Genomic DNA, 13,919 nt, shown 5'->3' on the forward strand with positions numbered 1-13,919 from the left:
ATCACAGAAATAGACAAAAAGCAATTGACATGCTCAGCTAAATTAATGGTGAGGGCATTTTTTTAAGTCCTCATTGAAAAGGTGTTTTTAATTTAATTTTGGTTCATACATTTGTACAAACATATGCAGTCACACACACACACACACACGCACAGAAAACACATACATGTTGTAATGCACATTTTATGGCCCTTTTAAAATGGGTGCCATAAATCCCACAAAGCTCACCGATAGGCTACGTAGGAGGGAGCCTGTCTTGAAGTGATTTCATGAGTGCTGGAGAGGAAAGCTGAGAAGGAGAAAAAGTGAGGGAAGTTTTGAGAGGAGGAGGAGGAGGAGTAGGTTTAGTGGGAGGGGATTTCATTTCAAACTGCAGCACATGTTGACCGTTACCTCTCTGGGCTGAGCAGCAGCGAGGTCTTTGCCCTCAAGTGAGCGGGAAGAAGAAAAAATAAATAAGAAAGAAAGAGAGTGCTTTATTGATGACATCACTTCATCCCAAAACCAAATGTGTTAAGGGTTCTCTTTATAGTCTCTGGGTATTCGAGTATGTCTGTGTCATGACCTACAGGACCACTGCATGTCTCTGCAGATGTTACACACACACACACACACACACACACACACACACACACACACACACACACACGCACACACACACACACATACACGGTAGTGCTAAAACAAGACACTTGTCACTGACACATGCTAACCCTTTGCCCGCTTCCTGCATCACATTTTGACAGCCTCTCACATGATCTTTCTCTCTTTTACCCCAGTTTGTGCTCAAACTGACGTGAACTGTGAATGAATGAAGAATGCTCATTCTGTCTCATTCAGCCTGTTCCAAGTCATGCTTGTGATACCAACTTTGGCCAGAAGATGGCTCCACTAGACTGGTGTGTGCCGTGCAGATCAACCTACTGGACATTAGCTTCATCAGTAAATCATTAAACCCTTCAGTTATTGCTTCATATTGTTAAATTTTGTGGAACTGAAAGCATTTCCACCTGCCCATATTTTAAAAATCCAGCCGTTATGGTTAGGTAGTGAGTAATGAAGTCCATTATGACCTGAGTCTGCAAGTAACCATGTCGTTGCTAGTGGACAAAAGATAAATTACTACAGCAAATTGGGGAAATAAAATGCCATCATGGATTAGCTCAACGAATAAATCCTGACACAAGTTGTTACAGATAGAGGCTGAACTGTGGTGATTTCACTGACTTATTCTATACTGTCATCAGGGATGTGTGGTTGGACAGCTGTCTTTTTTCCTTGGCAAGAACAAACATATCAGTGCCTGTTTGATTGTGTGCACTCTGATAATGCATTCTGCATTTAATTTAAGCAGCAGGAGACCGATGCTACCAGACCTCAATAGCCTAGAGGCTGCCTTCCAGTGGTGGGAATTTGAGGCTTGATTGTACAATAGTGGGAGTTTACATTATGGAAGGGAAAAACAAATGACGCATTTGTATCTGTGTCCACTGAAAGTTTCTTCCCATCTGAAAAGAACCACAACCCATAAGAAAAAGCATCTGTATACTGTATATAAAAGGATGCAGGTTTATGTGTGTGGTTATCATGCAATCCTGCATGATCTGCACACCAAAAAAATTACCATTGGCTTGGCGTTGAGAGTTTCTGCACAAACGGATCATTTTTTATATATATATATATATATATATATATATATATATATATATATATATAGAAGCTTTATTCAGTTTATATATAATGTAGGGCTATTTTACTGTATTTAATGGCTGCAACTAATGATTATTTTCATTATCCATGAATCTGATGATTATTTTTTTCAATTAATCTTTGTATTCAGAATGCTTGTTTTATTTAACCAACAAACCAAAACCGACAGCCATTCAGTTTATGAACATACGTGACAAAGGAAGGCATGAAATCCTCACATTTGAGAGGATAAAACCACTGAATATTTGGGATTTTTGCTTAACAAATTAACAAAACGATTAATCTGTGAAGTCTTGGTTTGTTTTGTCTGACAAACATCCAAAAATATAATCACATGAAATAGAAAAAGCGCAGAATTTTGAAAATCTTAAATAATTGTCAAATCTTTATTTTCTATTAACGTCCATCAATCGAATATACATAGTCATTGTATTACCAAAGTCCCTTTCACACATGCACTGCAAACCTGAACTTATCTAGACATTACTTGGTGGAGCTGTATATGAGAATGCAAATGGCCGAATCAGTTGGATCGGACATCAAACGGTCTTTATCCTGCCAGCTCCGTAGTACAAAGTCTGTGTAATCTCCGATTGAGCCCAAAAGTGTGAGAATTCACAACAAGCGAGTGGGCGCGTTGATGATGTTTCATGCGGCTCCCGCAAAACTGGAAGAAAACAAACATGCGAGGGTGAAGAAAAAGGGTGATTTACACGAAGACGGCAACCAAAATGTCTAACTTGCTAGACCATCTGGAAATTCTGTCAGTAAACGCCAAAATCCTCAGACAAATTCAAGGAACGGCACGATACTTGTTTTTTTATGACCAAATTACGAACCGACTCTGTGGCGCGATGTAGTCTGCGTCATGTCCTGTCTCCTGAACGCTCTACCAGGCGCCACCCCCCGTCTAAACCAAATGGAGTATTTCCAGTAAGTGAGAATGCATCTGACATGGACAATCTCTTGTTGTGCGCTACAACTTGTCAGGACCTGAATTGTAGGGACATGGTCCGGAGTTCAGATGTGAAACCGGCTATACAGTAGGTGGCGGTAAACTTGGCACGCCTCTAGTTTGAAAAAGCAGGCATGAGTTGCTAAGCTATGTACTGCTGTGGGCGGTTGCAAAAAACATATTTTAGCCACCTATAACAGACCCACCTAAACAAATGAATATCCATTTAAGTGCTTTATTTCGAATATTTTCGGTGTTTTGAAGGGTTAGTTAGATCCACCAAAGTCACAAAATAAGAAAACTAACCAATCAATGCAGCGGTAGACCACCATCTCCAGTGTTATGAGAGGTAAAATTACTGTTTGGAGTCTGGTGGTTTTGAAGACAACAGATGGATAAAACTGCTTCAGTTCCCCGTCGAAAAGGGCTGTCTGATGGCAGTGTAAAGCGGTGAAAATAGTCTAAATACAGTGTACATTTAAACTGATATTGTGTTTTTAAGGTAGGTTTTTTTAAAGTGGCTAAAATCAGTTTTGCTGCTGCCCCCGTCCACAGCAGTACGTTGCTTAGCTTACATGCCGGTACTCTAGTCTGCTTCTTCAAACTGAGGGTGTGCCGACCTCCATGTACTGTAGGTAATACACTAGTCTATATCCACGATGTTCCACTTCCGGGATTGCTCTGGTGCCGCAGGAAATTCCACAGGATGCATGTCTTTTCGGCGATGTCCGTTTTCTTTCCGCTTTCTGTGTGTTTTTTTAAATTTTAAACTCTGGTGGATTTATGTGTACTATGGTTAACTGCTCCTCAGATCTCTGCAGGGTAAATCCAGACAGCTAGCTAGACTATCTGTCCAATCTGAGTTTGTGATTGGTTTAAAGAAATGCCAATAAACCAGAATGCTGGGTGGACTAGCCAGACCCTCCTCCACAGCGCTGTGGAGATAGGTCTGGCAAAGCGAGACTAGTAAGACACTGACTATGGTTTAAGTACCTCATACAACCACACTTAAAAAAAAAATCTGAACTACCCCTTTAAGGACATTGCAGCAGAGACTTGTCCGTTGACTATTAAAACAAACTCTGCTGGGTTGTTCAGGGTGCATGGAAAGTCAAAGGCCTTTTTCCATTCCGCCTTCGTTCCACAGTTTGAATTATTCTACAAGATCTGCAGTCTGCGCGTCAGGTCCATTTCCCCCTGAATCAAATATTCTGCAGCATGAGAAGATGGGGATCTGTTATACCAGTGATTTCACAGAAATAATAAGTGTTGCACTGTTAGTTAACTGTGCATCACAATGTAGTGTCATCAATCCTGGTCCAAAGCATGATTCAGATATTATGACAACTGTCAGAGATTGATAGGAGAATAATGGGTTTCTAATGGCTGTAGTAGCTTCATAAACCTGTTTGGTACCATCTAACTACACAGTCTATCAAGAAGATATCCTGTGGGTCACTCAGCTGTCAGTAGGTTCTAGTCCTAATGATCCTCCTCTCTCTCTGTGTGTGTGTGTGTGTGTGTGTGTGTGTGTGTGTGTGTGTGTGTGTGTGTGTGTGTGTGTGTGTGTGTGTGTGTGTGTGTGTGTGTGTGTGTGTGTGTGTGTCTGTGTGTGTGTCTGTGTGTGTGTCTGTGTGTGTGTGTGTGTGTGGTATGTGAGTTGGAAGTGTGAGGTGGAATTGCTAGCTGCTAACTGTAGGCACTCTGACAAGCAAAGAAAGACGAGAGGAAAGACAAGGGGTTAGAGCCTGGCAGGTATACAGAGGACCCTTCGATAGGCTGATGACACCCCCACCTGGACCTGACAGGTATGCATTGGGAGGCTCTCCTCCTCCTCCTCCTCCTCCTCCCCCTCTGCTCTGCTCTGCTTGCCCAGACCCCCGAGGGTTAAACATGAATAATGAATTCTGGCTCCTTATGGCAAGTGCTCAGGAGCCCCTATATGCTGCTCACATACCATACCAAATACTGTCACAGTATGACGGCATTCAAACTATTCTTCATTCAGAGAGGCTATTCACCATTTGTTTTTTATGAAATTCAAAAGGAAACTGTTTTTCTCCAGGATATTTCTTTGTTGTTTTACAAGCTCAACTCCTCTTTTAAATATCAAATGTGCTCCTCTTGCCAGACAAGGTGTGTGTTAAATGGTACTGTTTGCTGCCTTTGTAAACATCAGATTTCCTTTGTATGATTGCAATTAACAGTTGTCAGAAATAGTCAAAATCATTGGCTGTCTTTGACAAAATTAAAAACCACATTTCCCACAAACGCTGTTACTTCCTGACATACTTTAAAGAGAACATTTAATAGATGTTCTTTAATGTACCACTATCTGTACTTTTTGTTTTTCATTTTTGAAGTACTTAAACAAGCTGGAAGTGATCGTTCCATTGGTGCTTCTTTTGTTGGCTAACAACGGCCTTAGCAGTTTGATCTGGAAATACGACGCCCTCTTCCTGTACAGAACTGTAAAGCAATCCAACATGGAAACCCAACCTGGTAGCACAAGCACATTGCTAAATTTCTTCCAAAATGTAAATTGTGTGTAATTTTCTAAAAAGAAAAACCCGCAATTATATTGTATACAATAATGTCTCAAAATGTGTGGTTAATTCATGTTAAAATATTACATTTTTACCACCTTTTCAACCAGGCATTCTAATTATTTCACTCCAAAAAAAATAAATAAAAATTGATGCCTGAAGTTCCCCATTTACAACCGTTACTGAAATAAGGATTAACAATAATGCACTTATGGTATACAGTGCTATTTTGTTAGATAATTAATTTCTCATTGATACAAAGCTGGAACACTGCTTGTCTGTGGAAATGTCAGTGGATTGCTAATGTCATTGGTGTACGTGTCTAACAATTATGTTAATGTCTAAGTACGAAGCTGAACGATAGATGTACCCCTGGGATTTCGGTGGATCTCTGACATCATCGTCTTGCCTTTAGAGCCCTTTCATTTAAACCCAATAAGAGCTTAACTGTCAATTTAGCTTGCAAGTGCTCCACTAACATAATAACAATAGATTATCCAGTTATGTGTGGCTTGGAAGTGAGGTAATCTCTAACAGGAGCAGACATTTTGTCTGAAAAATACAATACCTAGACATTTAGTGGCCAACATTTGTGACTGATGATTCTTTGTACAATCAGCTGTCTTTTATATTGTTTTATATATTGCAGTATTATAAGTCAAAGCAGTCTGAAATAGAAAATTACTTTCCACAGGAATGGAGCATTTTGACAACACAAGATTTTTATCGACCAGGGTTTCATTTTAGGATCTAACACCTATAAATATGGAGAACTTATGTTCAACAGGATTTTTCCGAATTTCTCATCACAACAAAAGAAACCAGGCGAAAATAATTTTCATCAGCTGCGCATTTAATGTATAACAACAGTACAAAGTGAATCTTTTTTGCTTGCAAAATAGGAGTGTTTTGTATGTACAATATTTATACAATAATATATAGTTTAAAAAACATGACAGTTTAAACGTCTGACAGTTTATTGCACAACACATTTATAAATTATCATCATCAAACCACACATGAAACAGATGAGTTCTCTGTCATATTTCAACACTTAACGGGAAATGTATTATTTATATTGTTTTATCTTGCTCTTCTAGATTAGCATGAATAAAGGTCCTGTGGGGAGTACATTAACCCCACTGATACTGAAATGGTAAGAAGAGCAGCGCTCTGAAATGACACTGATAGACAGTCGCTGTGACTTTCATACGGAGCGATGAAACTGCCTCAAGCACAGAAAGAAGTTCATCTTTCTTTCAGCATTGCAATGGGTAAAATACAAAACTAAAACCCTGAATTCACATGATGCCTCAGACGTACTTTTTCATCATGAAAATCATTTTAAAGTTTAGATATGGCACTCTATAAATACAGCAGCAAGGAGACAACAAGCGGTCAGGTAAAATGTACATATCAATGCAAAATTAAAACTTGTGAATTATATGCTGAAAGAACAGTCCGGACTTAAAGCGAAGATAGCGCTGTGAAGCAACAAACAGACATTTAATGAATGAACTTTACAAGGACCAAGAACTGATCCAAACCCATGTATCATTAATCATATATCCACTCTGTGGACAAAATATTAGGAACACATACTTTATTCTGAGCTACAGACCCGCTTGCAGCACCCACAGCTCAAATGTCTCCAGGGTGAAAAATCCTTCCGGCTCGTTTCCTACGTTTCATTTCCAGGTTACGTTTTAAAGTGGATTTATTGGGGAAAATCATTAAGGCATCAAAGCCTTCATCTAACTAAATCTGGCCAGATTACTTCACAAGTGCAGCAGGCGTTCTTAATATCTTGTACACGCAGTGCATTTCAAGTATCACGCTGGATGTAAACAATGACTGATGAGACAGGGAGGGTGGAGGAGCGGCGCTGTTGGCCAGGGTTTGGGTAATCTGATTCACGATCAGACTTAAAGCATCATTAATCATGCTTCCTGCTACAGTTCAATTTGGTCTCCACTTATCTTTGAATGGCTGAATTGGTGGTCTATAGATCATCACTGTACAACATTTCCTATCTTAAATGGGATCTTTTCCGTACAATGACATGTATTTTTAATAGCTTCTACAGGAGCGTTTAACATGAATTAAACATGAGACATATTATATTTGGCACAAAAAGCCAGGAATTAGATCTGGAAATATCTCTACATATATTTCAAATTTGCAGTATTATTAAAGAGCTGAACCTTCACCTCGTCAATACCAAATTTTGTGTATACTGTTCAATCCCTGGCAGACGTGTAATTCAGAAATGACTGGGAGCTTCAAGTGGGGAAATAAAAAATGTAATGATGCCGGTGTGTTTAGTGTTGTCTTTTTTAAGCCTTCAAAAGGCAGTAGGAAAACACTGCTCCAAATGGTGATATCAATCCAAACCTGTGATATGTAGTGTGAATAAGTGTCCTTCATCTTTGACATATAAAAAGTACTTTATCTTGTCTCATCACGTGCCATTCCAATGAAATAGCTCCTGTCTTTGTTGAGCTTCTCCAGTGACTTTTCAAGTTGAGTCATTCTTTATTAAGTGTTGTTCTCTTCAGAGCTCCAGCCATGCCACACACACACATTTTGTATAAGCCACTACAAAGACAAACCATTACCGCATGGGAAAGAATTGGCTGCAAATTCAGCATCCGTGATGGCCCAAATCCTCTCTCTGTCTCTCTCTATAGGAGCGTTTTAGAAATTGAGTGTTTGCCTTTGTAGTTTCTTCTGAAAAACCGATGACATTGGATTCAGTTCGTGCTTTGGGATGATCTGTGTGCTGTGGTTTATGTATGTACATTTGTATGTGTGCATTTATGCGTGTGTGTAAATGTCTTTGTATGTATTGTCAGTTTGTTTATACAGTAGGTCCATTAAGTCTGCAATTTCGGTGTGTGTGTGTGTGTGTGTGTGTGTGTGTGTGTGTGTGTGTGTGTGTGTGCGCGCACATCTGAGTGCCACGTGTGTTGCCGATGGGTTTATAACTCTTCTGTTATAGTATGTTTCAGTGTGTTTGTTTGTAGTGTGTGTGTCTGTGTGTATGTATGTATTTGTGTATGTGTCTCAGCTCTCTATAGACATGGCTGAGATGATCTGCTCCACTTTATACGCCAACTTCTGCTTCTGGGCCTGTTCATCCTGCTCCAGTGCCTCGATGATCTAAAACACACACACACAGAAACACACCAAAGGGCACAAACTGTGAAACTGAGGATGTAAGGCATATCGCCGGTCAGCTATAGGAATCATACAAATAAGCATAATACACATGACTTACTCAAAGAAATCCACATCTACACCAACAGCTTTCACTAGTCATTCTACTTGTGATGACTTAATATATTTTACATGCATTTAAATTTCAAAATTATGTTTGCAGGTTCATTTGAATTAACCATCAGTGATTTGACTACGAATCCATTGCATATGTATAAACATTAGCAAAACATCTGTTATGTAACTCAGTTATAACTAAATCTTATCAAGCTAAAATATAATAAACATTTGCTGGTTCCAGCAAGGATTTTATATCATTGTAAATAAAATATCTAAATATCTTGTGATTGTGATGATTATCATCAACATCAACATATTGATAGACTATGAAAATATATAAAATGCCTTTAAAGAGTAACTTAACACCGCTGTTTTTGCCGACCTCCAGTAGTTTAACTTCCCACCTTGCTGCAGTGATGTACGGGTGGACTTCTAGATACCGTGATGTCACTGTTGGGTGTGGTTACAGGTGAAACGAGCCTGAATATTTCAACCGGAGAGGATGGCAAAGCGCTACTTTTCAGCCTGGTGTTAAGTTACTATTTAAACCTGAATTCATTGATATTTTCGGCGACTTGGGGGCAGCACAATATCGACACATGATAACCATATAAAGTTGTTATGACGGACTTGTTAGCAAACAGTTGCCTATCTGCATACCCAACAGACGCAGAGCAACATTGTCATTCATTAAAAGTTCTGATAGTCCACATGATTAATTAATATCCAATATTCCCTTTCCTTTGAGCTCGGCCTCTACCAACTCCTGAGGGAATTATCTGTTTTTGTAGTGGCTAAATGTTTCACTTTAGTCACCAGGTAGTCGCTAACTTTGTCTGTTTGCTGTTTTGTGCTGAACAACTAGCATACAAAGAGTTTCTCAGAGCTGCAGTGGGGTGATAATTCTATGTGGATTCACCACTACAAGTGACAGCTCTTAGAGTACACAGTCATTTTATCCTTTTTAAAAAAAAATAAAGAATAAAAATTAAATAAAAAAAACACAGCAGCAGGACCTCTAGAGCACATTTCTATGTTACAGTGTGTTGACTGGGCCTCACCTCTTGGCTGTACTTGCTGACGTAAGCGTAGATCTCATGGAGGGCACTGAGCATGTTGAACTCACTGGAGTGAAGGCGGGCCTGTTCAGCCAGATAGGCATTCATATCCTGATCACTGATGGCAGGCAGGCGGTTGATGTCAGCGTAGTACCTGTGAGGAGACACACAAACTGTGTCAGAATCAAGGGCACAGTCATGCATACCAGAGCTTTTCTCCTCACCTGGATTCAGTCTGTTGTTGTGAAAAGTCAAAGAATATCCAATTTTACAGGCGTCAGTAAATCAGAGGCGTTTTGGCAGGAAAATAAGGAAATCTGTCACTTATACTGTAGGTTCAGTCATTTAGTCACAGTGGTTCAAACCACACCAGCTCACTGTTTTGAAACACACCGCCTTATATGACTGTACTCATGACTATTTTCACTTGATTACATATTCATTCTGTCACTCCCAACCCTATTAGAGCTGCATGATTAATTGGGCCACAATTTGCATTTATAACTCTATGCAATCCCATTTATACATGATGATTCTGCCCTAATAGCATGGAGATCTGTTGCATTTCATCCCTGCATCAACTAAGGACGAGACTCCATTGCACTATAGGACAAATGTGTGAGAAATTCGGAAAAGGAATGTGGCAAAAGATAAAACTTCAGACGAATAACAACAAAATGAGTCATAATTGAGAAAACCTCTCTGATGATAAGCAAGAATAAATAGATTAATCCGTCAGTTCTGACTAAACCTCGTAGTCAAAAAAGTAGATGAATAGCAACCAATGTTCTGATGTAGTTTCTGAACTGTATAGTAACACCAGAAATGGTTACTACCACAAAATACAATATGATGAAGCCATCATACCAAACCAACACAGTGCATCATCGTATCTTACAGGGTGATGACAGAAATAGTTCTGAGTAAGTAAATCATGATTCTCATTTCATCCAGATTTGGTGGCTCTAAAAACACACACAATATATATGGCAAGCCTCCCCTTACTCCTAAAATAAAGCCCTAAATGTCCCATATTATGCAAATTTTCAGGTTGATACTTGTATTTTGCGTTTCTACTAGAACATGTTTACATGCATTAATGTCTTCTCTGATTGGTCAGCATTTCCGGGTCTTTCTGTAGTATAGTTGTGACATCGCAACCGTACGGAAGGACTGACGGCTCGTTTAAAGGCACAGTTTTTGAATACAGGCTGTGTCCATTTCTCCGTGGATTGAGTGTTTTGATACCTTCACAGTATTTACTAGCATAGGTGAATACAACCATGCTAAAGAGGAATAAAAATGCCTTAATTAAAAAAATTAGGAAAAATCCAACCTTTAAGGACACCAATTGTCTTTGTGAATGAATAATGTATTGTAAATAAATAAATGTTCTTCCTTAAAATACAGGAGGATACGTAAGTACACCCCTATGTTAAATTCCCATAGAGGCAGGCAGATTTTTATTTTTAAAGGCCATTTATTTCATGGATCCAGGATACTATGCATCCTGATAAAGTTCCCTTGGCCTTTGGAATTAAAATAGCCCCACATCATAACATACCCTTCACCATACCTAGAGATTGGCATGGGGTACTTAGCATAAGATCATCTCTCAATGCAAATCAAACCAGCTATTATTATAATTAATTTATATATTATATAAATTAATAAATTTAATAAATTTAACTGAAATAAAGCCATGCCAATCTCTAGGTATGGTGAAGGGTATGTGATGATGTGGGGCTATTTTAAAACTGACCCTGTGAAGATGTGATGACAAGCTAAAGACTCCTCAGTCGGGATTTCAATCATCTTTCTATACTTTCTATACTACTGCATTTGTCTTTGCACACACACATACACACCTTTCTACCCAGCTTTTGTAATGCGGTATGTCCTTCGCATAGAGTAGTTTGGTGGAGGGTGAGTCTTTGCCCAGACGGTGTTCAGAAGTTGAGCAAGAGTCCATAAAGGTTTGGGCCACCACAGACAGACAGGCGTCCGTGATGCTGCTTTTATGGATGTCAAACACAAACTGGGGATTCTTGATCACATTTACCCAGAAGCGCAGGGGCAGGCTGCAGATAATAAAAGAGGAGAGAGACAGACAGATTTTAAACATTTTTAGACTTGCAAAAATAAAATGATTACTTCATGTGTACAAGATGTTCTTTTTTCATCTTCTGACCAATCCTGTATAGACATTTCGAAGTGACTTTAGCCATGAGAACAAGATGAAGTTGGCATTTAGATTCTACAAAAAGCAGCATAAAACTGAAAGATTTAGATAAATAAGATAAGGGTGCACCCTGGCATCAAGGTTTCAATCATTCAGAAGTGTTCACTGGGCCCCAAGCTTTGACTGTTTGTAAGTAATGAGTAGAAGTTCTATAAAAAAAGTACTGCAAGCGGGCTTGTTAAAGAAAGTGAGATGTCTCTACAGTCACATTAAAGGTAAAGAGTTCCTCCCCGTCTCTCTCACCAGTTGCTCTTCCAGGTGTGACGAACGTCCATGTCATGGATGCCGTGCCTGTCGGCCTGCTCGTCCAGGAAGTCAAACATATATTTGATTGCTAGAGGCAGGGCGGTGCCCCGACACACGGTGCTGAACAGGGTCTCAAACAGATCATCCACAAACTTCTGCAGTGTGCCCTATAGAAAACAGTGTTAGAGTTGAGACTTGTAGCGTTACTGCTTGTGTAACATGTACTACTGCGTGAAAAGTGTAACTTAAGATAACAAAAATTGGCACGTGTCCAGAAATAATTCTTAATTCTAACTGAACGCCGCACCATTTATTGTTTCTCATTAGGTTTTGGTTTTAGGGATGTCAGTGATGTTTAGTGGTGTAACGGAACATAGTTGATCCGTGGCCCGTACGGACACAATCTAGCACTTGATCACTCCTGTCAGAAAAACAACATACACGGGACAAAATGGTGCGTTTACTTATAACTGGTAAACCTTGTGGTGCATTCAAAGTTATTGTAAAACACCATTTTCTCATCTGTTGTTGTCATTTAACAGCAATTTACTGGTGAAAACAGTTATTGTTATAAGTTATCGTTATTACATTTTTAATAAATATTTAAATTCCCCCCTTTTTTGTGCTGATCCGAAAATTGATTCGATCCGTGACTCAGAACCGTGATCCGAAACCGAACCATGAGATTTGTGAACCGTTGCACCCCTAGTGATGTTGTTAAAAACAAATAGAATAAATAAGTAAATCAAAGTCCAACATATTGTTACTATAATAACTGTAATATATTGCACCTTTGTTGCTAGTAGCCTCGTCAGGTAGATCTCAGACACCATCTTGCTGCCGCGCTCGCCCTCTTTCTGGTCTCCGTGGTCGTGGTTCTTTACCAAGTGCCAAACTTTGACCCCGCTCTCCAGGTCTGGGGTCAGCATGGGCACACGGGAGTGGGGGCTGTCCGGGCTGGTGGGCGTCGAGCGGAAGGGAACGTCCACACCTAGATGGTCAAATGACAGATATAAAGAAAATATAAATTCCAAAATGCTCTAGAATCAGTTTGTAAATAGAATCTTACGGCCATAAACTGCAGTTTGTCAGACAACGGAAAGAAAGTCACTTTTGCTTAACACATCAGGATTAAAGACAGAATGTCTATTTGCAGGTTGGATGTGTGTGTTTAGAATGTATAATCGTTTGCTGCCATTATTTCATCAGTTGTCATAATAATGACACAGCATGCACTCTTTTACTAAAGACATGTTTTCACTCCGGGCTCTGGTCCTCACTGTCTGTCCTCTGTGTTTTCTGGTCTTTTTGTCACTTTGTTTGCTGTCGTGTCATGTTATTTTTTGTATTTCTTTTTTTTAAATCACTTGAAATCTATTATGAAACATCCATGTGAGTTGTAGTTTCAGAGATGTGATTGAGTTTATATGAATCTAAAGTGATGAGACTAGATGAATATTTTTTAAACTGATATTGCCTCTCTTTGTTGAATGTGCTGTATAACATTACCTGATAATGTGCTTTACAACAGACTGATCAGTGACAACAACAGATGGTGCAACACGGCTGTGAGCTGGATGAATATTAAGTGTGTTTGTATTTCTTTAACAGTACTGACCGTATCTGCTGATGCTGCGTGGGAAGCTGGCTGAGGAAGGAATATTGAAAGAGGACATCTGTTTGGGCACCAAGGCCACCACACAGCGCTCAGACACCTGGAAGACAAAGGTAAAGATGGTCTATTATTTTTATGAATTGGTGGCTTGCAGCGTTAGGTCAAAAGCAATCATGGCTTGAATAAGTTGTTTGCGAATACAAATAAAGGACCAGGGATTTGTAAAATTATGATTCAGAGGTGTTGAATAGTCTTCCATGGTCAGTTG

At 39.4% G+C, this 13,919-nt stretch overlaps 1 protein-coding gene across 1 annotated transcript in view; it reads right to left on the bottom strand.

Annotated features, from left to right (window-relative positions):
• Positions 1 to 6,166: 6,166 nt before the first annotated feature.
• LOC120557738 (plexin-A2-like) overlaps positions 6,167 to 13,919 on the bottom strand; it is an 83,731-nt gene continuing 75,978 nt past the window's right edge. The window contains exons 27-32 of the mRNA XM_039798322.1: positions 13,655 to 13,751; positions 12,828 to 13,027; positions 12,034 to 12,203; positions 11,417 to 11,629; positions 9,552 to 9,702; positions 6,167 to 8,373 (exon numbers count right to left, since the gene is read on the bottom strand). Coding sequence (XP_039654256.1) covers positions 8,278 to 8,373; positions 9,552 to 9,702; positions 11,417 to 11,629; positions 12,034 to 12,203; positions 12,828 to 13,027; positions 13,655 to 13,751 — 927 coding nt within the window. The 3' untranslated portion in view covers positions 6,167 to 8,277. The remainder of the gene's footprint in view (positions 8,374 to 9,551; positions 9,703 to 11,416; positions 11,630 to 12,033; positions 12,204 to 12,827; positions 13,028 to 13,654; positions 13,752 to 13,919) is intronic.

This window comes from Perca fluviatilis, chromosome 4 (genome assembly GCF_010015445.1).
Source record: "Perca fluviatilis chromosome 4, GENO_Pfluv_1.0, whole genome shotgun sequence".
NCBI lineage: Eukaryota > Metazoa > Chordata > Actinopteri > Perciformes > Percidae > Perca > Perca fluviatilis.